Source organism: Pyxicephalus adspersus, chromosome 9 (genome assembly GCF_032062135.1).
Source record: "Pyxicephalus adspersus chromosome 9, UCB_Pads_2.0, whole genome shotgun sequence".
NCBI lineage: Eukaryota > Metazoa > Chordata > Amphibia > Anura > Pyxicephalidae > Pyxicephalus > Pyxicephalus adspersus.
In genome coordinates, this window is record NC_092866.1 from 66,113,739 (window position 1) to 66,141,661 (window position 27,923).

The 27,923-nt window shown below is 42.9% G+C and overlaps 1 protein-coding gene across 6 annotated transcripts in view; it reads right to left on the reverse strand.

Annotated features, from left to right (window-relative positions):
- Nucleotides 1-4,926: 4,926 nt before the first annotated feature.
- The window catches only part of SOX6 (SRY-box transcription factor 6), a 202,306-nt gene continuing 179,309 nt past the window's right edge, over nt 4,927-27,923 (reverse strand). For all 6 annotated transcript variants that reach the window (XM_072422370.1, XM_072422365.1, XM_072422369.1 and 3 more), the window contains 4 exons: nt 18,042-18,150; nt 13,819-13,992; nt 11,327-11,543; nt 4,927-10,705 (listed from right to left, as the gene is read on the reverse strand). In XM_072422370.1, the coding sequence (XP_072278471.1) occupies nt 10,402-10,705; nt 11,327-11,543; nt 13,819-13,992; nt 18,042-18,150 (804 nt within the window). In that variant the 3' untranslated portion in view covers nt 4,927-10,401. The remainder of the gene's footprint in view (nt 10,706-11,326; nt 11,544-13,818; nt 13,993-18,041; nt 18,151-27,923) is intronic.

Consider the following 27,923-nt stretch of genomic DNA (forward strand, 5'->3'; position numbering starts at 1 on the left):
GATGGAATAATCTGCACTGTGTCCTCATGCCATCGCTGTCACAATTGTACAAATATCTGGAAGTTGTGGGTTTGTTTGCGGGTGTCACCTCCGGATATGATGGAGGAATGAAGCAAAGGATTTATTCCTCAGCTGCTTCTACAACAATCCTCTGCGCGGTTTTAATGAATTATGCAGAATGTGTTGGAGAATATTCCGTGTACAGGACACCGCCATTAATATCGCTCTCGCCTGAAAATATTTTTCATTAATTTTACACAAGTCAGACTTTGAAATAATAAGCCGCTTGGAAATAGAATGCTTTAGTGCAAATCATTCCTAGGTGTCCTTAAAGAAAAAAAAAAAGCTTCGGCTAATGCAGGATTATGTTTTATGACGTAATAAAATTATGCGCTGAAATGATGCTCATAAATGCGGCCAAATGTAAAGCAACGCTATTAGTTATGTTTTCCCAAATAAAAGTGATTAGCATAGCTATGAAACGCCTCTGCCTGCCGAATCATCCGAACGGAAAGCGTTTTCTTCTGCTCGGGATTAATATCAATTTCATGCCATCAATTTTACGTTTAAGAGCCGCAGGCCGCATGTAAGAGCTCGGAAACCGCAAGTGATCAGAAAAACAATGAAAGAGATTCAATGTGTCACCAATTTTATATATTATACAACGCCGAGACATTCCAATTATAAATATATGTTTATATAGCTCTGACATATACCATAGATGAGTTATTTGCAACCCTTTGGAGGATTAATATTGTGAGGCCCAAACAAATGAATGCTGGGGACACAGAACTGGTCAGCGGTACTGTCTGTGCTCCCCATACTGCGTTCTGTATGGAGGCAGATATCTTGGTATGGGGGGAGGGGGAGCTGGGATCTCAGAATGGATGAAGCAGGGAGATCCTGGCACTGCGGGTGCAGCTTCCCCTCCAGCAAGGAGAACAGAGAGCAGCACAATGGTGACACCAACAGAGGGGCAGAGCCTGGGATCTCACACTGCGGATATACAGGAGTCCCGGGAAGAGCTCTGCTTCCATCTGACAAGTTTTGGCTTCCTCAGGTTACTTTACGGAGACGATGATCATTGGACCGTTCATCTGACAGGTTCTCTTTGCTCTGTAGATCATTTTGTGATATTTGTTCACACATTACAGAATTTTCTTTGTTTCTTTCTCCGAAGATATCAGGAGCACCCCACCCCCATCTGATAATTATAAAACTAAGGTTATATCTGTTCAGTAATTATAATTTTTTGGGGGTTCTGTGAGCTGACAACTTCCTGTGTTCTCGGACTGCTGAACTCCTAGTTACAGAGCACCTCCCCCGTGTTATGAAGATGAGGAGGTGTTCTGTAGTCCTATTATAACAATGCTGTGCTATGGATACATTACAGACACAAATCCCGGGCAGATTATACTCGAGTATATTTAGCTGTTTGCCCGGAGTTCAGCTTTAAATCTCTGGCAGGGTGGTAAAGCATGGCGGGCGGCTGAGTGAATGTGCAGCTGTGAATTCCCCGCACGCGCCCTGCGCACAACATTATAGATAAATAATATTCTAATAATTCAGCACCTGAAGAGCTGAGGACTTGGCTCTCCTGCAGTGAAATAATATTGTTACTCCGAGCAGAAAGCGCAATAACCGCTGACCCTTATGACCGGCGCCATATTACTTATTATCTGCAGCACAAACACCTTCCATTCTCTGCTAACATTTTGGCAGTTAAGGAAAACATAACACTTAAAACGACATCATAATTCTGCAATATAACTGAAGATCTGTGTTCTCAGCTGCCGGAGTCTGGACAATGTTCAGCGCGAGGCGGGGGAATACTTTATGGAGTCTTCTCCGAATAAAGGGGAACACTGCCCCGGAATCTGTACAGGCAACATGAATGGAGCCATCAAATCCCATCATACACCGGGGATGTCAGATATTTATTGTAATGTCTCCCACACTTTATTAAGGAGTCATGAAGCTGTGAATCTGACATTCACTAAATCTTGGTACATGTGTTTTAAATGACAGTGATTGATTCACCAGCAGCGTTGGTGAAAGTCACAGTCACTGTTAATACATATCAAACTTTATCAATTTATTTTGTACCAAATTACCTGATTTTTTTGGTCCATTACTACCTGTGGGGAGAGCAAATGTTAATTCTGTGCAATATCTCACAGAGACAGAGGGGGCGCTCTGTTTCCATCCCCCTCATGCTTGTGTGATTGGCTCTCTGCCCAGGCACCGGGACATTAGTGGGCTGGGAGGTTTCACAATTTGGTCTCCCCGGCATCCTTGTTACACCAATAGGAATATATAAGGACCAAAGCATTGTGATCACTCAACCATCACAACTGTAGGCGACTGATGGCTGTCCCATGCTAAAACCATGGCCATTATGATGGTGCTGTCCCAGTGACATCCCGCACTCTTCAGGGGGTCTGTGGGGATTTCTCCCCCTATTGGTGAGGTCAGGTACTGATGGTGGGGATTTGCCCCCTATTGGTGAGGTCAGTACTGATGGTGGGGATTTCCCCCCTATTGGTGAGGTCAGGTACTGATGTTCAGTAGGAGGAGGTCAGGGCTCTGTGCTGGACACTCGAGTTCCTCCACACCAAACAGGTGCCCCCATGTCTTTATGGAGGGGTATTTGTACCCCGGAGCACAGTCATGGGGGAACAGAAAAGGGTCTTCACCAAACAGTGACCACAAGGCTGGAGGAGCGAAGATGTCTGTAATGTCTTTGTATGATGGAGAATTACCAAGACCCCTCACTGGGGTCCCCTGAACCCTTCATTGATGTGTCATCACTTCAGAGCCATTGTAAACCTTTATTAGACAAAGAGACCTAATAATTGCCCCTGCCCCTGGGGTTGGTTGTGTCTGTATTGCTGTCCTATCACTTTGCTGCAGCTTTGAGCCCCCCATATATAATTTAGGTTGTCAGTGGGGTGTAATGTGCTGCGGGGTATTGTGTTGGTTTGATGACATTGCTCCCCTCACCCAAAAATCAGAACACCTCTCAACCACAGCTTTGTGAATTCCACCCCCTACTTAAAGGGACAGCCAGGTTTGGAATATCTTGTTCTTATAAATGATTAGATTGGGGTTGGGGTTCCCTCCTGCAGACACCGTGTAACTAATGTTGTGGGTTCAGGAACATTCTTTTACTTGGATTGGTGAAGAGCTGCAGCTCCGGAGATTTCATGTAGTTAGTGTGACCTAAAGTTAACGTGCAGAATCGGCTCATTAGGACCGCCCCCGCGGAGCGGTGCTGTATGGAAAGTACCCATAAGCCAATGCTTCCTGGAAATATGTTACTTAGCTAATCAGCAGCCTGGAAGACAATTAAAGTTTTATATTCTGCTGGATTCATGGAACAAAGCTGTAACTGGCTGGACTGATAACTGCCCCCGGTACTCCAGGCTCATTGGGGTATCTGGCAGAGGCCTTTTCCATATTTCAGAGGACACAATGAGCCTTAAATCCCTGGCTGGAATAAAGAATTACTCCCTGGGGTATTTTATTACCTGGAGGACCAATATAGGGGCACAAGGGGTGGGAAGACCCCTTGTATCACAGATTGTTTTAGTCCCACTCATGTTGGGGCTCCTGGGGGCCCAGGAAAGCAGATTTTGGTCTCCTGGGACCTTAGGAAAGTAATGAAAGACAAGTGCAGACACTGAATGAAATCTTCCGATCGTTTAGGGTGTGAATGTAAGACGGGGAGCAGGGGGAGCCGGGAGCCACTGAGAGGTCAGGAAGGGGCGGGAGCTTGGAAATATTTTAGATTCATAAATGGCTCTGCCTAACGCTGCCAATAAAAACCGAAATCTCCCCATCCAGCTGTTTACTGGCGGGGCCAAGTGGAAAAAACATTCTATCCGCCTTCAAATTTATTTAGTGGGCGTATTTCATTTTTATGGGTGGGGGGGGGCAGATGTATTTGGTGCCATTTAATATGTTTAATTTTGTGTTTTATTTATATTATTATATTTAATATTTCTGCACTTTATTCAGAATTTCTTTTTTACTTTTTCACACTGCTGAGGGTTGGAGTTTCTCTCGGTGGAGGTGAAAAGCTCATCGTCCCCTTAGAAATCATTTTATAGTCAATTTGACTCCAAAACATTTATCCAAAAAGTGAAATTTTACTGAAATTGATCACCTGAGCCAGTGTACATGTTCAACCATCCATCAATGTCATTGGCTGGGGGTGGAGTTTGGGGCAAATAATGAGCTCAAATGGTGGAATGTGAAATTTTAATATTTTTCCAGGTTGCTGTAGTTGAATTGAGATAGCAGATGTGTTATTTGTACAATCTGAATATTATGATGGCTGAAGTTAGAGCCCCCCCACAGGTACAGGTATAGTATATGGGGGGGGGGGGGAGTACAACCTGCAGGCCAATGTCAATCTTACAAGTGGTCACATGACCATCACATGACACGGATTCCTTGATACCAAATTGTAACATTGTAACAAATTGGATTTCATTGTAATAATGTCTACACACTGTGATTGGCTCTTATTTATATGCCCAGGACTGATCATGTGACCATAGCAGGAAGCCCCTCCTACTTATCCCAGATTCTTCATTTTCTCGCCTGGCTGCCATAGGCTGTGGTCGTATTTTAGGTCTCCTCCCGGCACAATAGGGAGCCACATAACGTAAAGGGGGCCTCCTCTGGAGATCTGTTTGTTGTAATTCGCCCAGTGATGGTGATTCAGAATCTCTAATACTTTACACATAAATAATTCTATATATTGTTTAAATTGAAAATGACAAAAACATCAAAAAATCTCTCCAGCATTTGTTTTCTCAAAGTTTCTTTTTTTTTAATCCAAAAATTAAATTTCAGCTTTTTCAATGCTTTTTTTTTCCCTCCCCCAATCCCCAGAAATCACAGACGCAGACACGCGTGTCGTAAAACAAAATGTATCTTTAATCGGTAAGTGTTGACAGCAGTACAAAATCTGGGGTGACGGTGATTGTATTATTAGGGTGGGGGTGGGGAGGACAATCTTGAGGTAAATTAGCATAAATAAGTAATTAGAACTCCCTAATGAGATCATGTGTAGCTTCCTCCTAACCAATCACATTAAACATATGGAGCGCATGCCCCGCCCACTAGGGGCTCAGCATTGACCAATCCGGTCTCTGAGTCTCTCCATAAGTTTTTCCCTTTACCTCACGTCAATACTGCACAAGAGGAGGAAACAATTCTGTTAGTCAAAAAAAAAAAAGTATTTGGGATTATATTCCTCGTCAGTTTATTGAATTTCATCGTTTAGCAAACAATATCGGGAGGAGGAGGTGAGAGATTGGTGATGGCAACTCTGAAGTTCAGTTAAAAACTTTACACCGGACTGTACAAGAAAAATTTCTGATAAACTATTTACATTTTCAGACTTTTCTTTAAAACATATTCAAAGCAGCAATAGACACTATTTTTATGGTTTTTTTAAGTTTTTTTTTTTTTTTTATGGTTGAATTTATTTTTTTTTGACTCCCAAATATTTTGAAGCCGTCGGCCTATCAGGGTTCCGGTATCTTACAAAGAAATAAAAACAAAAAATAAAAAAAGTCACTCGGCTTTCCATTGGTAGCATAAATCCGAGGAGCAGCCAATCGGTAAAGCACACCTGGCGGCCATTAGGAGGGAGGCAGTCTGTCCATTCAGCCAAATGCCACGGCAGTGATACGGCAGAAAAGTGGAAGACTGCGTCAGCCTACAAGATGGTCCCCATTGCTGTGCGGAGGTGATGGGAACGCTTTATAAGCTGCTGCCGAGATAAAAACATCGGCTTGGGGTGACCCCAGGGCCCGGAACATACGCTTCCATAGAGCAGCTAGCATGTCAGTCCAGCATGTCAGTGAATTGTGCTGATTAAATTAACATAGTATACAATCTCACAATATACATCACAAACAAATTACAAAATCATGTACCGGGGGATGGGGGGTACCGGGGGATGGGGGGTACATTGAGGATGCATAGTAACAGCTACAAGCCTCTCTGTATATCTGTATATGACAATACAATAATGTATAAAAATGCCAAGCAAGTTTTAATATTTGTAGCTAAAAATTGTCAGGGATACAATGTAGAAAAGTCGTTTTTTTAACTTAACAAAAAAAAAAGAAAAAAAAGCGAAACACAAAAGACAAAGACAGACGAAGCACAGCGGCAGATCTGCAATGTGCAGCATACAGTTTGATATTTGCACCTATCCCATAAGAAGTGAGCGGCCCCGGCCCACCTAGCCAAGCCGAGCTTAAATTATCGCAAATCCCCTTTGCGTCTCTGATATATTTATTTCATAGAATACTTTCTGCGTTTCGGCACGCAAATAAAAAACAAACAAACCAGCGTCTACACCAATTAAAACATTGTGTACGTCGAAGAGATGAGCAATCCAAAGTAAATCTATCTATAAAAATGTTACATTTGGGGTCCTATAAAAACAAACTCTGTATAAAATAAAACATAAAAAGACAAAACGAAGGGAAGAAGGTCGGACTGAAATGTAACGAGTGCTTCTTGTAAACTGAGGTCATCCACACTGGAGATTGTTATATACAAGCAGAGACCTCAAAACATTTATTTCACATTCTATTCACAATTGTCTATGTAAAACCTTCAATGTTGGAGGCTGTGAAATGCGTTGGGCCCCTCGAGCATTGATTGAGTTCAAGAACAAAACCCGTCACTCTTCCATTCACCTTTATAAGACATCAAAGGGCTGACAACGCCGGAGTGCTGCCGAGCGGGGAAAACTTTTTGATATCATGAAAGTCAACACGATATGAAAAGATAACTAAAAAGCACAAAATCTCCACTACAGCCCCTCAGACAGCAATTCATATATTTATTCACCCAAATATTGAACCTAACAAAAGGACGACCCCCCCAAACCAAAGCCAATTCTCTCTTCTGATATTTCCCCATTGGTGGAAGCGACATGCCTGATTGTACCGCGGATGAATCACAGGAAAAGAATTTATCCGTACCAAATCTCTTATTATTGTAAAGTGCTGAAATGATAAATATCCATCAATAAATGTTTTCTCTGAGAATTCCGTACCAATGAGATGCTACAGCACCAAAAGTACCAAAACCCTGAAAACCTCCACTTTCTTGGCCAGAAAATTGGCAAATGAAAAGTTTATTTCTGAAAATTCCTATTGTCAGATTCTTCAAATCGCAGATAATTCCTTCCAATGTCTGTGAATCCCTTTCAAGTTTTCATTTCTGTGAAAAGTGCAGGAGAATCCCCAACTTTTACACCGAGGAGACTCCAATTCCCTTTTTATGTCCTACAAAGCAGTGAGATACAAAATCCCTAAAAAGAAAGCAATCACCCGGGGGTGGAAAATGTTCCAAGGCCGGGTGAATAGATTCACACCGCGACCCAATCGTCAGCCAATCATTTCCTGGGAATGTCCCAATCTTTATATATTATATTATGAATACGGAGGAATTTCTTTACGGCAATTTGTAAAAATAAAATAAATACAAAATATTTGAATTTTAAAAAACGTGAATTTCCTTTATGGAAAGAATGAAAACGATGAGAGAGATCATCAGTCAGCACTGCTGGAATATCGGGAAGGAAAGAAAAATCCTTTTCCACAAATACTTCTTCCCTTTCCGGGTTATATTCCCCTAAAATACACCGAGGCTGCACAATTTCTCCATACACACAATTTGTGTGAATCTATTTATGATGAATATAAAATACAGAAAATGAGGCAGCCAATGGTCTCATTAATTTTGCTGCATTTGGGAAATCAAATCTGCGATTGTCTCTTCTTTATATCTAATAAAATGTTTGCGTTTTGTATAACCCGAGGGGGATAAACAGACCGGGGGCAGATTGTGGGGCAGAAATAAATGAAGCTTTACAGAGCGATCCAGGGGCCACACCGGGCTGAACAGACGACTTTTTGTTTGTGAAGTTTCACATTAGTCAGAACGATAAATTTCTATCCAGTGCTTGGAACACTTCGGGAGGAGAAAATCTGCGAGAATAGTTTCTATACAAGCGAAGTTTCATATTAAAGAAGTCATTTTGTTCTTTGCCAGCCCGTGTATTGCGTTTCATTTTTTTCTCTTATTCTCGTTGTAAAAATAGAAGAAAAAAAATGAACGGCTGAATGAAATCTTTTCTACGTCTTAAATAAAAATCTACAAAGCCGGCACTACAATCACCCAACACAGGAAAACCCCAAAATGTCCCCAACAGACAGCAAAGTGATAAATATTGAATCCAATGAGGCCGCATGAAATGATGAGGAATTGTAAGCAAAAATGAGTGAAATATTCGGTGAAGGAGGAGAATCGACATTCACCGGAGGTTTTAGCTTTAAATTCTAAATTTTATGGAATTCTTTTCTGTTTTGGGTGCCAGTTTGTCGTTTCCAGAAGTGAGAATCTGAATGATTCCACAATATGGATTCTTATTTTACTACAAATTACAGCCTATTAAAGCAGAGGAGAGAAAAGCGGGGGATGTTTTATATGTAAATATACAAAATCCATACAAAATCCCCTGCTGCTGACACATTTTACTGATTTGTGAACACTCAGCCTTCTAGTATTGTACAAATTACGGCCAATGACATTTCCCTGTAAACGGATCTCCTGAACAGAACATTTGGGATTCCTATATATTTTAATGGACCAGCACCGGCCCCGTCTGCACAATATATATACAAATCAGAATCATTTACATTTTAAAAGAAAACAACCAAGGCTTTCAAACATTGAAATTCTATTTTTTTTCCCCACCCATTATAATATTTTTTTTTTTTAAATATCCGTTTTCTTAAAAGTAAAAAATCTAACAAAGAATGAACAGATGGCACCAAGGCTCAAACTTCCTTCCCTGATATTTGGATCAGCTGCTGGAGTCCCCAGAATTCTGGGGCAAGTTTTTACATTTTAAAAATGAAATATTGCCCAGATCTCTGTCTCCCATGGCCCATGTGTCAGGGATTGAGCAGTCAGGAAGGTGCACATGTGCATCCACGGGGATCTGGGGGTGCCCTATGGGGGAGGGGTATAGTGAAGGTTGGAGGTGGTAGCTTATGATGACTGATAGGTTAGGTTTGGGCTGGATACATGTTCCAGGTAAGGAGAGAAATTCTTTTTGCATGTATTGTGCATTTTGAAGTGATTAATCTCTACGACCGATGCATTTTTCTCCAAATACAGCAAAAATGTGACTGCAAAAAAAATGCAGAGATGAGGGCAGGGCACAGAGCACCAAAAATAAATACAAAGGGATTGGAGAAGCCGCATTACAAACTGGCAGCACTAAAATAATCTGACAAAGGATTTATACTGCCCAGCACAACCTGAAAATCTTCTCTATTGTCTGAAAGCAAATAATTGTCACATGATTATCCGAATAATACATAATTATCCTGTGAAGAAATGTTTACCCCCCCCCCCCCCACACCTTTTTTACCCCAGGGATGTTTTAATAAACCAAGTTAAGCAAAGAGTGAAGGATTTCGGGGATCATTGAATGATTGATCCCGGGATTGCATTTGGACCCTTGGCATTCTGGAATGAAGAGATTCAGGTTAGCAGGGTGAACAACGAATGCAAGGGTTGACAGGGGGCACTACTATCCTAATATTTCTGTCTTTAAAACTTTCCCAGCAACTCAATGACACGAGGCGACCAGGTCATTACACAATTTCCTGAGTGCCCTGCAAGTTCTCTGGAAAATAAGATTGTGCAGGAACAGCAAGACCACAGCAGTCCCAAGTTCCACAACAGTGGCCACCTTGTTTAGGATTCCAGGAGATTGTCTAAGACTTTAGAAGAAGCGTTTCCTTAAGACATAAACTGCCCCGGCTTAGGAATTCAATGTTTGGCACGTTGAGGGTAAAGGGTGAATGGAGGTTCCACAGAGAGTTAAGTGCAGGTTTAGCTAATGTCTGGATTCACAATATGTAAAAACGTGTACTTATCTCCAAAGAGAATTCAGCATAAAACACATTCACAACGTGTTGGCTGGCACATACCTGAGTGAGAATGTTTATACCCCATCTAAAAACTCAAAACTATCAGCATTCAAAAGAAGGAAAAACACACGAAATGTAAGACTTGTAAGACAGCTATGGGTTCATTTCAGTTCAAGTCCTGATGTCCGATGTTTTACAGACATCTTTACTTAAAATTAAAAAAAAAGAAAAACTAGGGGGGAGTCATTCCATCTCACACATGAAGAAATATTTAAGACCTTTTCCGCTCACGGGATTGTGGAAACCACATACGCATGCAGGCTCTTCACAAACTTCTTTTTGTTCAAAATTCCAAGAAAGTCCAGAGCGTATTCTCCATTTTCTCCAAGGTATAGAACATTTTTTGATAATTCTTTTTTCAGTTGGCACCCACAGCCTCATTGGCTTCGTTTTCACTGCTATAGTCTGATTTGGGCTCCTCGTCGTATTCGTCGTACATCTCCATCTCGTCCTCTCCATTCATCAAGTCGTTGCCGGTGAGGCTGCCACTGTCCAGCTTCATGCCGTAGGTGCTCTGTATGACGGGGATGCTGGGTTCAGGGCTGGCCGAAGTACTGGAGCAGTCCGATGTCATCTGTGGTGACGGTGTGGTGTTGGCCATGTTGATTGCCCCTGGGTACACCACTGCTGCTCCACCGCTCATTGGCATCTGAGGCTGTTGTCTAAAAAGCAAACAAAGAATGATCAACAGCTAGAAAATGCAAGAGAAATGATAGAATCAGATTAGAAGCAAAGCATAAGAGTCACAAATATTGTTTGGTTTCTGCTATATTTTGGGGTTTTTTAATATTATAATAATAAAGTGGTTGCCAACCTTTTTGGTTCCGCGGACCACTAAAATCACTGGCTCCTGAGCGCGCATGCGCGTGGAGTCGGGTGTCAATCAAAGCGGGAGAAACCTCCCCCATAGTGACGTCATCGTGAAATAGTCCCGCCCAGATCTAAGCCTGTGATGGGAGAGTGGGCGGGTTATGTCCAGGGACCGCCAACTTCTCTGCGTCCTGGACTTGTACGGGGGCGTGTTCAGCGGCTCTGGCCGGTGCACCCTACTAGCGGGGTCCTTCTCCTGATCCCGCTCAGGGTTGCACCGGCCAGAACCGCTGACCACCAAAATTTTCTTGCGGACGTCATGTTGGTGACCACTGTTATAAAGTATTGTGTAATATTGCTGCAGGTCAGTACGCGCTGCGTAATATGTTGGCGCTATATAAATACTGTTTATTAATAATATTATAGTGAGCCCCAATGTCTTATTGAAGTTTCCTTATTTATAGTTTACTCACCCCACAGTGAAGAATTGCCTCATTTCCTGTCTTCTCGACCTCATCAGCTGCTTGTACTCCCCAATACGAAGCTTCTTGCCGTCCACGATGCATGTGCGCTTGGGTCGGGGCTTGTACTTGTAATTGGGATATTTCTCCAGGTGCAGCTTGCTGAGGCGAGCTTGTTCTTCATAGTATGGCTGCTTCTCTTGGTTGGACATCGCTTTCCAGCGGGAACCTACAATGCCAAAACACTTCAATCAATCGCAGAACCAGACAATCAGTGGACATGCTGACAAAGTACTGACCCCAAACAGTGACGCCCCCTACTGTCACCGTCCTCCATCATAAAGAATCCCTATTCTAGATCCCCACTGGTTACGACCAGCAATGACGAGTGTCAGGCCAAGCCCGGGGATACAACGCGGGCCGCACAGAATACTTGTCAGTGTTCAATAAAACTTTCGTAAACCATCTGTCAGAGTCAAGTTTGATGGGGTGTCGGATCCCCTTGGTATATTAAAGTTTTATGAAATGCGGATAAGTATGGCGCGAGGTCTGAGTTTGTATCCAAATCCTAAATGTTTTTGTTGGATAAAGTGAAAAAAGAGGGTGGCCATTTCTCTCATTGAGCAGTGGGATCAGCGATCTCCTCTATACAAAATATTCATATTCAGGTCTGCCTCGGCACTGGAAGTCATTGTATTGATGATACGGAGGTGGAAGAAGCCAAGGTTCAGCTTTTATTAAAGTCTATTCTACATCTGTGCAATGGGAAGGAAAGCAGAAATCTCTCTAATGCAGCAAAGATATCAATTCCATTCTGTTGACGGGAACAAACACCAAACAAGTGCAAAGCCCCCATTGGATCATAGCTTTGGCTTTCGCTCTATGTTGAAATTGAAATAATTCCTATTGAATACAAACAATAGAATTTCATGGGACAATCACAGCCAAGTACTGAAATCTCTATTCTTGGAGCGGTGAATTCAGCCATTCCCAAGGCTACATAAATGAGTAACTTTATATGATTAGAACACTGTGCCACCTGCAACCTTGAAAGACTTTTGTGGTGAATGGAAGCTCAATAAATGGCTAATGAATGGGCTGTGCCCGCTGTGAATGGCAAATACACGACTCAATTGTATTTATTAGGGAATCATAAGGGAATCTAATACAGGTGCTGGCAGGAACGCAAAACACCCAAAAACACCCAAATTGTGATCAACATCTGGCGCTAAGAAAACCGAGGTGATTGAACGTCACCATCTTCCGGGGAATCTGGAAATCTGGGAGCCTTCTGAAGCCTCCATGTTATAGATGATATCGTATTTCTGTGATTTGGGTCTATTTTATGGCTTCTCACACATTGATCCTTATTGATGATCTGAGGTATAAAATCTCATTTATAATAAATCACAATACCAATACCCCGCCTGTGCACATCCCGGCCATTATTTGTGATTTCATTTAGACATCACTGATTGGGGGGGTGACACCGCCATTTTCTGACCCCGTCCCGCACATAATGCAGCCAAGTCTGAACTAATCACGCAGCGCGGCTCCACGCACAATCATTCCGCTCATTATCCTCCATTACACCTACTTGGCATTTAAAGCAGCGATGGCAAAAAATGAAGAAATCTATTTAAAGCAGAAAACGCCTAAATTTTGCATATGTGACACTCAATTAAAATAACTTTGGCGTATTCTGGCACTCATGTTAATCCCTTCATTACACACATATTACTCCGTCCTGCCTAAATATATTAAATATTATGACTTTAACAAAGTGACTTATACTTAAAAATGTGACAGCAATCTGAGCCGGCCGTGGAAACCGCGTCCAACGCAGCTGCGAGGCGCAGCGAACGGATAAAACTGTGTTTATGTTCTATTATTTGTAATGAATTTCCTAAATACTGCAGGACAGGAAATTGTATTAGACAGGCGGAGGGGAGATGAATGAATCGGGAATCTCCAGCCAGCAGCGTCTGATGGAGGCTACGTGACGTCTTCACTACCAGCGACATTCACACGTCAAGATGCTGAGTGCCGTTTAAAGGGTCAGTCCGCACAAAAGTGAGAGATCTGTGGTTGCTGGATGATGGAGAATCAAAGCCAGAGGGAAAAACCTGTAAGATCTATGAAAAGATCCAATTTAACCATTCCATCCCCTCCTCCCCATGGAGGTCTCAGATTTGGAGCCCTCAGTCTGCTAAATTTTGCTTTTGTAAAGGAGAAAGCCCCAAGCGAGTGAGAATACCCCAAGGTGGGCGGAGACTACAAATAATTGCCCCACCACCCCACCTGAGGGGGATAATTGATATTGGATTGTGGGCATCTTTAATAATTCTTATTACAGAAGGGGAAGATGGGGGGGTGAGATAAAGATTTCATTGGTTACATTCTATTCAGTATGGACATTCTGGGTACAGCACCCCCCTGTGGTGATGGTCGGGTGCTATATCGGGGGCACTTTCCATACATTCATACCTCATACCATTACTTACCCAGGATTTTGCTGATGTTGGAGTTGTGCATGTCAGGAAAGGCTTGCAGGATTTTCCTCCGCTCGTCTTTTGCCCAAACCATGAAAGCGTTCATTGGTCGCTTGATGTGCGGCTCGTTGCTACTCCTCCCCCGAGAATCTCGGTACACTCGTGCCTCTACCACTGTGGTGCCCCCTGCAGGGAAAGAAAGGGAATGCTGTAAGTTACTGAGCAACATTACCACCAAAAACATTTCACTCTGTCTGGCAACCAGGGACCTCCTGTCGGCTGGGGAAATTCAAATTCAGCCACCCTCAGGACATGCTGGGAGCTGTAGTTCTTTATCCCACACCCTGCTCCCAGTCTTTCTGGGAAATGGCTTTCTATGTTTTGTTGCTGCCACATCTGAATTGTCTCTCTGTAAACCCCTCATTGACTCAGCAGAAGAAAACTCTTTATTGCAGTACATCAATTTTATTTGAAGTGTGTTCACCGTAGCAGATATATCGGCAGCGTCATCTGACAGATGTATTTGTTTTGCAGTGATACAGAGCGCCGCTGGCGACTCGCGCAATCCATCAAAGCCGCATCTTACTCTGCCTGCCAAAACCTAAATGTATAGACAAGACTGACAGGGCCACGGAAAACTCCAAGATTTCAACTGGCGGCAGCAGAGTTTTAATGGATCATCAACCAAGGCAGGAGGACCAATCATTTATGAGGTCACTCCACCCCAAACTGATATTTTAGTGTTCGTGGATTGTAAAGAAATAAATCCCCTAACTGGTCCTTCTATACCTTGTTGTCTGTACACCTGCTGCAGCCATATTGAGGGGCTCCCACCATCCCTGCACTCCCAGGTCGGTGTACCCGCGCCCATTGTGCTAAATGAAGCTGAGACACATAAAGGTGAGTTGTGAGAAACAAGTGAGCGGGGACGGCTAGGCTGCACATGAATGATTCTGGAACTCTGGCAATGCTTTCACCCCTGCTTTCACCTCTGCTTTCACCTCTCATCCATCTGCAGCTGAAATCTCACTTTAGTGAAGATGCATTGTACAATGAATGCGTCATATTTTAACCTTCAAAATTTCACGATTGCTTAGATACAACATCTGCTATCTGTCAATGTGTGGTTGAAGCCAGAACTCCACCCTTGAGCCCAGACTGGACACCAAGCAAGTATGGCCTCCGCCTCTGCATTATTATCAGATTGGGGTTGTGCTGTCTCCATATAAAGTGTATTAGGAAGAGTGGAAACAACCAGGTAAATGCACATTTTGTGCTTCAGTGTGCACACATGGGTGCAGTGATTGCAGTGATATTGATTGGCTGATAAATGCTGCACATTATGCAGTGCGGGGGTGGGCTTTAGGAGGGCGGTCCTGTACAAATACAGCCCTGGAGGGGATGAATGTAAAACCCGGACGCTAAAATTACAAACCCCCATCAAGTAAAATTCCAATGGGCAGCTTTCCCCGAGCCGGCGATTTATGTGGAACCTGCAGAAAATCTCCAAGTATTGCTGTAAAATTTATGGGGGTTTTTAGCGACCATTAGCAGCTTATCAATTTTAATTTTATTATATCGTTCCTGACCACAGAACGCAGAGATGACTTTTCCTGATTTCTTTTCCCTTTTCTTGCTTTATCACAGCCGGTCGGATGGAGGCAGCGGCGTCCCAGCGATCGCACAGCGAGCCGCTCTCTGCCATATGTCAATGAACAAAGGAAGCTACCCAAACCTTCTTGTGGTCTTGGCTGATGTTTCTCCTCTGAGTTTGAAGAGAGCTAATGGTTGTGGTGGGCTGATGCATGTGGCTCGTGGCTTTGCAAAATGAAGGAAATTTGAAACTGCTTCTGTCTGAAAACCGCTTTCCAAACTCCTCCGTCTGAGCTCTGCTACCGGCTTACTTTTCCCTAAACTGCACGCTCGTCTTTTATACAAACTGTGATTTTTAATCTGGATGAAGCCGTGACCATATCGGAGTTTTATTTCAATGCCCCATTTTCTACGTTGAATTGGAAAGCTCCCCGACGGCTTTTAAAAATAGTTTTTCATTTTTTTTTCCAGTGGAGGGGAATTGAAGGCTTGTTGTGGTTTCGCCCATCAGAATAGTGACATCTTTGTCTCCGCGTTTTCCTTTCATTATGCCGTTGGCGTTTAGTGAAAATAAGATCCCCGCACACCGTCCATGGCAACTCCAAATATTTAGATGCCACAAGAATCGACAATCAGGAAGATTCAGAAAAAAAATAAACCTCTCCATCATTAATATGGAAAATATATAATTTTATAACTGCGGAGATCTCCAGCAGGGCCAAGGAATAAAAACTTCATCTAATTGTACAGCTGGAGCCATAAAACTGACAAATCACCATTGTGGGGGAGATTCGTCTTCACTAAATATCCTCCATATAAACTTCTCTAACACCGGAAAATGCAGAAGCGGTGGAGGCTGCCCCCCAAAATGTGGCTGCTCCTGTGCCAGGGAGGGTTCATTTGAATTTGTGATTTAAAATGTGGAAAGGTTAGGACCCCTCTCAGGTTTTTATTGATGTCCCATAAAGAGTCCCCCTCACCCCTTGTCCCGGTCACCACAAAGGAAGTGAGGGGAAATCTTGATGGGAACAATGGCGGCAATGGTCGCGCCTCTGCCTGCTCTGTCCTGGAGTAAAGCTGGGTATACAATGCATATTATATGTGTCCCCCCAATATAACAACCATCTACTGGGTACAACAGGTACCTCAGGAGCCATAACAGCAGGACCTCGTGCACCTTTCCACAGATTAAATTGACCGAGGTAATTGGAAATAATAGAACCCCCGGATGGTTTCTGATTCCTCGGCAGTAACGTTGGATGCTGTTTGTGCTGTTTGTAGAGACGCACAGAGCGTAAACAGAGAAACCAAATTAACAAAAACATTAAATATTCATGGCAGCATTGTGATAAAACAGACTGATGGGGCATTTTCCACGGCATTAGTAATAAGTTAACAAATAGTCTGTTTAATGAGCTGCTGAATTGTTGTAGACGGAGCGCAGGGAATCCGTCGAAAACATCTTCATAATCCACCAAAGGAATTTCCCAAAATCTGCCCGAATGTATCTGTACAGCTGAGGAACTACAGGTATCAGCATGCCCAGCAGCCACATAATACCAATAGGTGCATTGGGGGAAGCGCTGACACCTTGCTGGGCCCTGGGAGGAGGATTTCAGGGAATGTTAACCTCTATTCAGCTTATTAGTGTGACTGGGGCAGTGAATTCAGGATTATCACATTCACTCAGTGTTTCACCATTTTTCTAGTAAAATAAATAAGGATAATAAGAGACAAAAGAACAGGACAAATAAAAGGGGCTTCTGTAACACCCTAGGGGTATTTTTCTACCACCTTCTCTATGGACTCCATTGTATTTCATCAACATTTCCCATCTTTCCCAGAAATCAGGGATTTTCTATTATGTTCCCAAAATAAAAAATAAATACAAAAATCCAGCACAGGGATGGTGGGAGCCCCCTATAATGAGCACAGCAAGGTACAGACCCTGAAGCCCAGCACAAAGATCTCTCCAATAGAATTTTGGAGTAACAGAACAGAACCCTTTGGGGTGTTACCATCTACCAGATATAGAAATATCATTTTTGGGTGGACAGACTTCTTGCAGCAGGGTTGGTACGGATATAATAATTCTGGAAGTCTGGTTTGGGGAATGGGCCAGGTTAGTCATTGGCCGTCCTCTGAGCTTTGGGAAAAGGAATATTATTTAGAACGCAGCGAGGAGTCCTCTCCATCCCAGAAATCTTATTAATGTTTATTGCCATCCGCTCCATCAAATTATTTCCCGGCCCCCTGGTTGTGTCCTGTTTGGTGTTGTGGTGAATGTCGGACTGCGCCAGCGGAAAGGCTCCGACTTTACACCTCAGTGGCGGGAGATATCCTGAAGGTCCCGGCAGGTTTCGGTGAGAGATTTCGGTGTGTTGTGTACATTACATTGAGCCATCTGGCAGTTTCTGATAAATGCAGAATTATTTTCATTACTGCTTTTCCATCATTCACATTCCCCTCTGCAGAATTCTACAGAAATGAGGAATATGATTTTATAAATAGCCCAGGCAGTAAAAAAATATCATCAAGTGGTAAAGACTTCACACCAGTGACTGCCATTTCCTAAGCCCGCAGAACATTACCCATTGTGGTGTCACCCCACCCCCCCCCCCCCCCCCCAGCTGGCAACTCACCATCTGCATCTTCTGGCCTCGTCAGATCGATAACTCCGGGTCCCAATTTTCCGTCTTCGTTTGGCTTTCCCATCAGCTGTGGGCCCATATTGTCATAATGTGTCCTCTCCTGCAAAACAAGGATCAAAGACATTGTCATCACCAGTGTGATGGAAGGGGACCCAAACTGCTCACACTGGGGGCCACATTACTTATATAGACAGATAAATATTATTGAGAAATATTTCAGCATTTTCTGCCCCTAGAATTTGCTAGATGTTTTTTTTTAACAATTTATATTTTCTCTCTTTATAATAAAACGTGTGGTTCGGAATATTCAATACCAGGGGTTCCACAATGATTACCGGCCATCAATGTACAATAGATGAAATATAAAAAGTGGTGAAAAAGTAGCAAAATCAGCCAAAAAACTTTAAATACAAAGATGGCTTCCCTGTCAATGAGATTTTCACATTGTAAGTTGTATATCAATAATTCAAAATGGTAAAACTATGAAACAATCCCAACACAAGATAATATTGTATGTCTGGGGGGGTCAATAAATACAATTTATGTCTGGGAGGTGTTTAGCATGCGGTGGGATTGTATGATAAAAGATCCAATTTAATTCCGCACACAAAGGAGGGTTAAAGTGGGGAACTGTTTGGGCAATTCACCCCTCTGGTCCTCCGTGGGGCTCCAAGTTTCCAATCCCCGAAGTCATCAGAACTCTCAAAGACTCTGTATGCCAGGAATCATCCCCCCCCTCCATCTAGCACAGGAAGGGTTAATAGCCAACATGACAGATGTAACACGTCCCGGCGTAGGGAAGCGTTCACACATATTGTATCATAATCTGCAAACATTATCGCTGAATGCCAATTAAACTCATGAAATGACTCTGTACAATTATGTCAGCGTGGCAAAGATTCGACATATGCAGATTTCTGCTAATAGAGCACAAAACCCCAGACAGGTGTCATGCAGCGTATCTATAGCAGCACAAAACCATCCACATGGAAAAACCGCCGCAGTGATGGGGGCTCTGCGGAGAGTCGCGATCTGCTCATTTTCTCTGATCACAATTGGGGAACCTCGGAACTTGCTGGAAACTTTCAAAAGTAAAATACTGAACATAAGGTGTCAATGGGGGGGGGGGATTTTTGGCAGCGCTCAGATGACTTCCTGTCCAGAAGTGGACACATAAATATAATAAATGTTAGAACAATTAACAGTTTGGATTTTTTATAAAATTAGGTGACGTTAAACTTTCTTCTCTCTTTATTAATAAGCTCCAAAATCTGATGTCAATATTGAGTTGCAGCATTTGGAAGGAGAGACGTCAATGTGATTGGCTCGGTGACAGGCGATCTTCTTACCCCAAATATTCAGCGTTCCTTTCCCGCTGCTGCTGAGACTCTTCATCTCTGTTACAATTAGGGCGCGTTTAGTAGGAGAACAGACAGGTCTACAATTCTGCCTTTGGCAATCTCCTCTCTCTGCTACACGCCGAGCCTTCAGTTGTTATCATTAATTTATTGTTCCTGTTTAAGAAACGTGTCTGCGTGTTTTCCCTCATGTCTTGTTGTTTCCCTGGCAGACAAAACGCCGTGTTGTGCTGTGCCGGAGAACAATGCGAGGAACATCGTTCATTATCACAGAACAATATTAAACGTCGTGTCAGCTGCGATTTACAGAGCTGGCGGAACGCTTCTCTCACGTTAGATTTAATACATTATGCAGGAGCAGAGCGCCGCTCCTCTCATTGTGCACTGACCCACTTCTCTCCGCTAAACACTTCACAATCCAACGCCGAGGTGCGCGCCTTCCATACACGGCCATGAAATAGATGGATCGCTAAGTAACTATAACTTCTATATTTGTATCCCAAAACATCTCCGGTGTCAATCAATGCCAATTCAAAAAACATACACATTTCTTTTTTTTTTTTTTTTTTGATTGAAAAGAGGAAATGATTGAAATTGTAAAATTTTATTGAAATTTCACTCAAAGTATTTGAGTGAAGGGGGAAGGGAAATGAAGGTGAATAATAATGGTCTGACTCGAGTGTTCCACATCTCCTATCCTGGACCCAAAATACAGACCCTCATTTTTAATATTATTGTTTTTGGGAAAGAAAAAAAGAAAAAAGTTATTATTATTGACAATTATATGAAAATATTAATTAAAAAGCATCAAATACGCAAACCGGGAAAAAGCAAGTACAGAGAACACTGTGACCCCAAAAACCTTCTAAATAACAAATGTAGAGATTTCATCTAATGAACAAAACTAAACGTTTATAAATTTTGCTCCATTTAGCCAAAATCACTTTGTTCTTTCAGAATCCAGTTTAGGAAATTTGGAAAGTTCTGTCCCGGGGTCACCACGCCGTCCGCTCAGTGCCGATCTGGGGATTTTATTTAAAGTGATTTATTTTTCATTTCGGATGGTTTTGTGAAATCCCAACATTCAAGGTTTAGAATAAGCTAATAAAAATTATTGATATAAAATAAAACGCCGACTTTTATAAACAGGAAAAATAAAGCGATGAAGTGAAGCAGAAAGTTGCCGATGGCCACAGACAGGCCACTGTAATTTAGCGTTTTCACCGACGCTCTGCCGGGCCGTATTTCTTACTATCCCTGGAATAACATGGAGATGTTTTGCTCACACCCAGCCAGGCCGGGGACACACAACGTGTAAGGGACACAGCTAAATTATAATCACAACACTTTTCCATTGGCTCATTATTGTGCCAGACGGATATTTCATGAAAGTATCATTTTGTAGCTGGGTGTGTTCAGCAAGAAGACAGTGAGGGCCACAGTGTGAATTTACAATCTTCAAACATTACACCTGTCACTCCAGGCATGACGCAGGGGGGAAATGTTCGCTCGGAGATCCCCTTGCGTGTAAATTCAGCATCTCATCGGTGAGGGTGACACGTTGCAGACATGATGTCTTCTTCTTGCTGATTGCCTCCATTTCCTGTCTCAGATTAGACTCCCTCCCGCTCACAGTTTCACTTCTATATTCTGGAGCCAAGAAGCAGGTGAGGAATCCCACAAGGCCACAACATTGCCACAACTATTTCTGACCCTCCTGAAAGTGGCAGCGGTGAGGAGGAAACCCAGGAAAAAAACTCTGCTCTCAAAAATAATTTCAGGCTTTGCAAGACACAGGCTTGTGACAAATATTATAAAGAGGACAATAGACCTGGGGAACTACAACCCCCAGCATTGCGTGGAGGAAAAATGCTTTAAATTGTGCAAATTTTGCTAAATTGAACATTTTTTGACCTTCTCCAAAAATGAATGTTTTTTACATTTTTGTTTTAATAAATTCTCCTAATCTATATTATCTTTCTACATTAAACTGAACCTAGTCATACACTGGGAGCCATTTAGAATGTTATTTGCATTACATCGGTCAATCAATTTAACTCGGGCACTGGGGGTTGGAGTGGCAGTGTAAAGATTTGGTGCAGTTCGGCTTTAATTATTTAACATGGAAAAGCTAAACCCCGGATTCTTTACACAAATGTACCATGTAGGGTGCCGATTGGCTTATCAGAGGTCAGCAAACCCAGGGCCACCCCGACAGCTTTGTATCCTCAGCAGATCTCTTCTTGTTTTCTCTAGTCATTCATATCTGTTATACCCAAATACAACTCTCCTTTTTCAGGACAATACTTCAGGTGTGTCATGATCATCCGCTGCTGCATTAAATAATACAATTCTCTCAATTTCTGGGCTGCAAACATTGCAAAACAATCTCTTTCATAATTTGTATTCTAGCAGGAAGTAGGAAACCTTTGTGTGCCGGCTACAAATCTCTTATGTGGCTCAGACTTTCTGCCAAGGAGGATCATTACATACAACATGCAGGTAAAAGACAGAAGCATTGTGGGAGCCGCTTTGTGTGGCATTTGTAATGGGCACAGGGCACCCGGTAAAGTGACCCAGATTTTAGGCTTTTATCTGCTAATGAAAATGAAGAAATATTTTTCTTGTAATATTTTTATATTCCGTTATATTAAGTCCTGGAAACACCCCGGCATGGACTCGCTCCCACATTCCTCCGTTCTTTATATAGCAGACCCAGAGGACGGCTGAATCTCTCCAAATGGAGCCATACAGCAGTAATTCTCCATATTAACTGAACTTTCCTGAAGTGTGACGGCCCCCGCCATCCAAAGCCAATGAATACTTCATTTTACAGGCCACAAGTCTCTGCCATCCATCACGGCAGTGGATTATCACCGGCGATGGCAGGGGTGGCCGCGAGTTGATAGATAGAATCTTTGCACGACTAACCTCTCCGGCGACGCCGCGTCAGTCCCTGAGGCCTCGGGGCATCATTTGTGAGTTTGCATTAAATTAGCAAATTTGACTCGACTTGTACAGCTGACAGTATTGATTTTCCTTCCAGAGTAAGAAGAGGGGAATGGAAACAGCAGGATGAGAGATTTGTTCAGGGAATTTTCAGTGCTCAGCGTTCGTCGGTGAACATCTTCTATACAAGCAGAGAGATTTAGAACCTCATCCTTACAAAGAGAGGATTGAAGCTTGGTCCGTCCAATAATGGATCCCCCCCCTTCCTGTTCTAAGATAAAAGCTGAATTCTTGATGCGTCCTGTATATATTCATAAAATTTTATATACTTTGCTTTATACACTTATTGGCTATTCTATAATAACAGAAGCGCCGACACTAAAACCTCCCTTAAATTTACGGGCCTGATTGATATCTTGCCACGTAACAATGCTTTTTGTTGTAAAAAAAATATTCTGTTTATTAATGTAGCTTTACAACCACCACAAGCAGGATCCGTGCTAAATTAATGGGATTTTTATTATTTTATAGTGTCATTAAATTTTTAGTGATCACTCTATCAAAACCCCAGTCATAAAGAGCCATAATGTACGCTGGGACACTCGGATCGGGGAGCCGCGCATTCGCCGGAGTTTTAAAGGCAACGGCTCGCCATAAAACATTATTTATACCGCCGCTAAACATCGCAGGATCTTCAGGATAAGTTTAACAAAACTGTTGGCTGTTGTGTCGTGAATTGTGCACTTAAAAAAGAGTGTTCTCATTTTGTGTTTTCACTCTAAATAAATGTTTTTTATGTCCATGTTTTTTTTCCTTTTGCCTCCTAACTACTGAGCAGTATTAGAAATTACCGCCGATGTTTGCACCTGCAAAGTGTCTTACAATGAATAGCGAGACAAGTAAAAGGCTGATAAAATGGAAAGAGCTCAATAAGAATGGAGGAAATCGCCTCTATCTGTACGAGAGGACAAAATGTTGGAACGTTGGAAGACTGTGCCACAACAGACAATTCGGTGCTACCCCCCAGAATGTCAGACAATCCAGTACTGCTGGCCCCCAGAATGTCAGACAACTCGGAACTACCCCCCAAAATGTCTGACAACTCCATGCTGCTGCCCCACAGAATGTCAGACAACTCTGTGCAGCTGGCCCCCAGAATGTCGGACAACTTGGTGCTGCCCCCCAGAATATGAATATCAGTACCTGTGACATGTTAGGAATCTATTCCTGGACTTACAGGTCCTCTTTCACTGTCCAGCTATAAATTTTCTGCACCCCATGTCCTCCCTGCAGGGTGATGTCTAACATATGAGTGACTTTGTGATTTCCAATGGTGTGTAAATTGCTGTATGTTAATTACCCCAATCCTGAGACTGGCAGCCCCCCCATCCCGGTGCTCTTACATTATGCTGACACACTGCTAGCAGTTATATGGTGATTCTATATTTCCACAGCAGAGGAGGCTGCGGCCGCAGTGAAATAAAGACTGATTGTTCTGCTCTAAACACTATTTTTTCCTGCCAGAAAAGTGAGTTATTTTTTGTTGGCGCGGGTGCCCAAAGATGACTGATTGCACGCATCTTTTGAAAAACAATATGTAGTGTAATAATACGCTGGGCACACCCTCCCTGCAGGATTACCCGGCGTACTGTGCCCATGTCACAAATTGCTTCAGCATGCTGCCTCTTTCTCCACGTCTCAAAATATCCCGCCGCTGAAATGGAAAATGGCACAGCCAGATTATTGTTTCACATTTTTCTTTTTTTCTTTGCTATTGCAAACAAATCTTCTGGAGTGAAGTATGTACGGGTGGGCGGTGAGAATGGCGCTTGTTTCACTTGTAAGGGCAGCGCTCCAACTATGATCTTCTAGCCGCAGGTTCGGCAGCCTCCAGCAAACCCAGCGCTGCTTACAGGGGCTGAAAATCTGAGCAACATTAGCGCCAAGGAGGAGAGCGATGAGCAGTTTTATGACACCAATAGAACAATTCATTGTACAAGCTTTGTTTTACTGCCTGAATTTACCTCCACAGGGCAACCAGAGCTCCTGGAACGCCCGCTGGATAGAAAGAGGACAGAAACATCTGGGGTCATTGTTGCTGCAAATTTCCAGGCAGTGTTTCTTATTTCTAAAAAGCAGCTAGAGTGCATTTTCCATAATGTCAGCAGTCTTTAGTGATTGGATTGGCTGCATTCTCATTGATGTCACCAGTTTTAAGTGATTGGATAGGCTGCATTCTCAGTGATGTCACCGGTCTCTAGTGATTGGATAGGCTGCATTCTCAGTGATGTCACCGGTCTCTAGTGATTGGACAGGCCGCATTCTCAGTGATGTCACCGGCCTCTAGTGATTGGATTGGCTGAACTCTCAGTGATGTCACCAGCCTCTGGTAATTGGATGGGCTACATTCCCAGTGATGTCATCAGTCTCTAGGGATTGGATAGGCTGAACTCTCAGTGATGTCATCGGCCTCAGTGATTGGATTGGCTGAACTCTCAGTGATGTCACAGGTCTCTAGTGAATGGATAGGCTGCATTCTCAGTGATGTCACTGGTCTTTAGTGATTGGATAGGCTGCATTCTCAGTGATGTCACCAGTTTTAAGTGATTGGATAAGCCGCATTCTCAGTGATGTCACCGGCCTCTGGTGATTGGATGGGCTACATTCCCAGTGATGTCATCAGTCTCTAGTGATTGGATAGGCTGAACTCTCAGTGATGTCATCGGCCTCTAGTGATTGGATTGGCTGAACTCTCAGTGATGTCATCGGCCTCTAGTGATTGGATTGGCTGAACTCTCAGTGATGTCACTGGTCTCTAGTGATTGGATAGGCTGTGATCTTGGTGACGCCTCTGGTGTATAAACAGCCTTCATATATGGCACACTGGCTTCATGTTTTCTTAGGACTTTTCTGAACAATTAGTGCAGTAATTTGTCACAAATAACTTTCTACAATCTATGTATAGCTGTGTTCATTCTATAGGAAATGGCATCTTCACTGATAATAATCCTCAGGCTACTTTAGTTTCTGTGTGAAAGCATCAAAGACTTCACTCCCGTTAGCCGTCATTCTTATGAACAAACACAAATAGCGCCCGCTGTGAAAACTTTTTATCCCACACAAAGGCGCCATACAATCATCAGAACTTACAGCAGAGGCATTGCACTTCCTTAATGTTTCCTGTGAAGCTGCCACATAAAGGGTAGAACTTTTAAAAGTTTTTGTCCACTGGAACCTTCCACCCGTGAACAAAGCCGCGAGTTCTGAGAACCGGACAGTCAATGTGATCCATTCTCGCAGTCCGGCCGAGGAGAAAAGACGCATTGTCTGCAGACAAACACTTATTGTAAGGCATTTTCCCTCTTTAATTTCTGTATCGCGGCTCAGCGAGGACACAGCGTGTGGCTGACAATGTGCGGAGACATGTGAGGCTCTCAGTATTCAGATCATCCAGCATATTGTAGATAAACAGCTCCAGCTTTACTCAATGGCTTCCTGGAGCTCTGTGCGTCTCTTCATCTATTGTCGTTCTCTTTATAATAACAGCCATCCTGGAGCAGATCTGTGACCTCTATGAAAGTTGTAGATGTGACATGCAATGCTGCGACCGCATTGTTTTACGTTGCAGCGGCACGCAGACTATCGCAGCTTTGCAGAGTTTTCTTTTAAAAGTTTTTACAAAGTTGGTACAAAAGTCCATTGCTAAAAAAATCCATTCATTGCTGGGAGTCCCATGAGTGAGCCATATTCTGCCACCACCACATCAATGGTTTTGTGTAGTTTAATCCTATAACTTTTATAGTGAACTCTATTTTACAGCAAAGAATAAACCTCTTAGTAGATTAGAGAAATATTCCACTCAAAGGATCATCTCACGCCAAACTGATTCCTGCTAAAGTTTATAACTCAGAGCTGACCCGGGGCCCCATGGCACCCCCTTCTTTGTTTATTCCCTGTGTCCAGGGGGGTTCAGCTTTCAGTTGGGGTTCTTCTTTGCTTAGCTCCTCCTTTTTCCCTTACCCCCTGCAGAAGGGCCCTCAGTATCGGGGCCACCACCAGATCTGGCAGCCATGTTTGGTTATTTGAGGGACTATCACGAGGAAATAGGAACTGTCAAGAGAAGCAATGACCATTCTCTGCAGAATAACCCATGCACAAACGTTTGGCCCACATTCACCACTAAAATAATATATAGATTAAGATTGGAGCCTCAGCTGTTGTATTATACACTGAATGCAAGTAGAACTTGTTAGGTGAATCCCGCTTAGTGACAGTTGGGTAAACAGTAAGTAAAAATGAGAATGGATCAGAACCTAATGGTCAGGTATAGGACAATTACTATAAATCTGCAGTGATGCCAACAAGACTAAATGGTATGATAGGTTTGCCATGTTTTTGCTGCCCTTTGGATCATTCACCACAGGTATAAAACACATTCACCTGTATGTCTGCTGACAATGAATGGCAGATCCAGCTGTATGTGTCTACTATAAGGACAATGTCATGTTTGTCACTGAACATCTATTAACATTCATCCTTTAACCAGGGAATCCCAACAGAGATGCACCACACTCATTCACTCACCTGGGTCCCCAAACTTGTCATTTTAGCTCCAATATTTATTTGCTGGCATATGTCCTCTAGATTTATTCATGATACAAATCTACAGGGTGAATGTTGGCATTCATTTAAATACACACTAAATGGTAATAAAATTGCCCCTTATGGTTCAGCTTTTTTTTTTTTTGGCATGAGATTAACTCTTCTTGGATTATTGGCAATGCTATTTAATCAACAAGAGGAATCATTCTCCTGTTATCAAGTGATTACAAATCCCAGATGTAATCCTTATTCTGGGGAAAGATTCCTTCTGGATTCACCACATTACACATCTGCCAGTGTCCTAATTGGGCGTGGAATGAATGGGTCCAGCAGAGGGCAGCACCGGCTTCAGTATCGGCACCGGTTTTGGAGACGTTCCGGACCCAGCGCTGTGCAGAAGATTTCAGATCTATAGAGCGGCAGCTGCCAGTTGTCAGACATTAGTGGTGTAAAGTCACATTGTGGACACAATAAAACACGGTGGGGTGGAATATATAGAATGTGCACTAAATATAGGCCAGGGGATTATTGTATGCACAACTTTATTCCTAACACCACACATTCTTCTGTCTGCACACTTGGATGCAAATGGTTAAAAGTGAGACTTGAGGATACACTGCTGACCAAACTTGATGAAAAGAAAAAAAAAAGCAAAACAATGCAATATATGCAGAGAAGTCAGACTGCGGGTTACAGCTCCGCCTGCAGAATTCTATGGCCATGCAGCTGTTATGTATCTGTGGGCATCATCTTGGCCTCATGTGTAAAGTGCAGCCCAACTATTCCCATCTCTGCCCACTGCACTTGGAGAATGGCCGCCACCGTGCTGCACTAATATACCCGATCTCTAAACTTCTGATCACGAATTGTAGCCCATTGGCAGCGACGTCTGAGCAACAAGCTGACAATTGTGCTGCATTCATCTCAAACCCAGAGGGCTGCTGGCACTCATTCTGAGATGGAT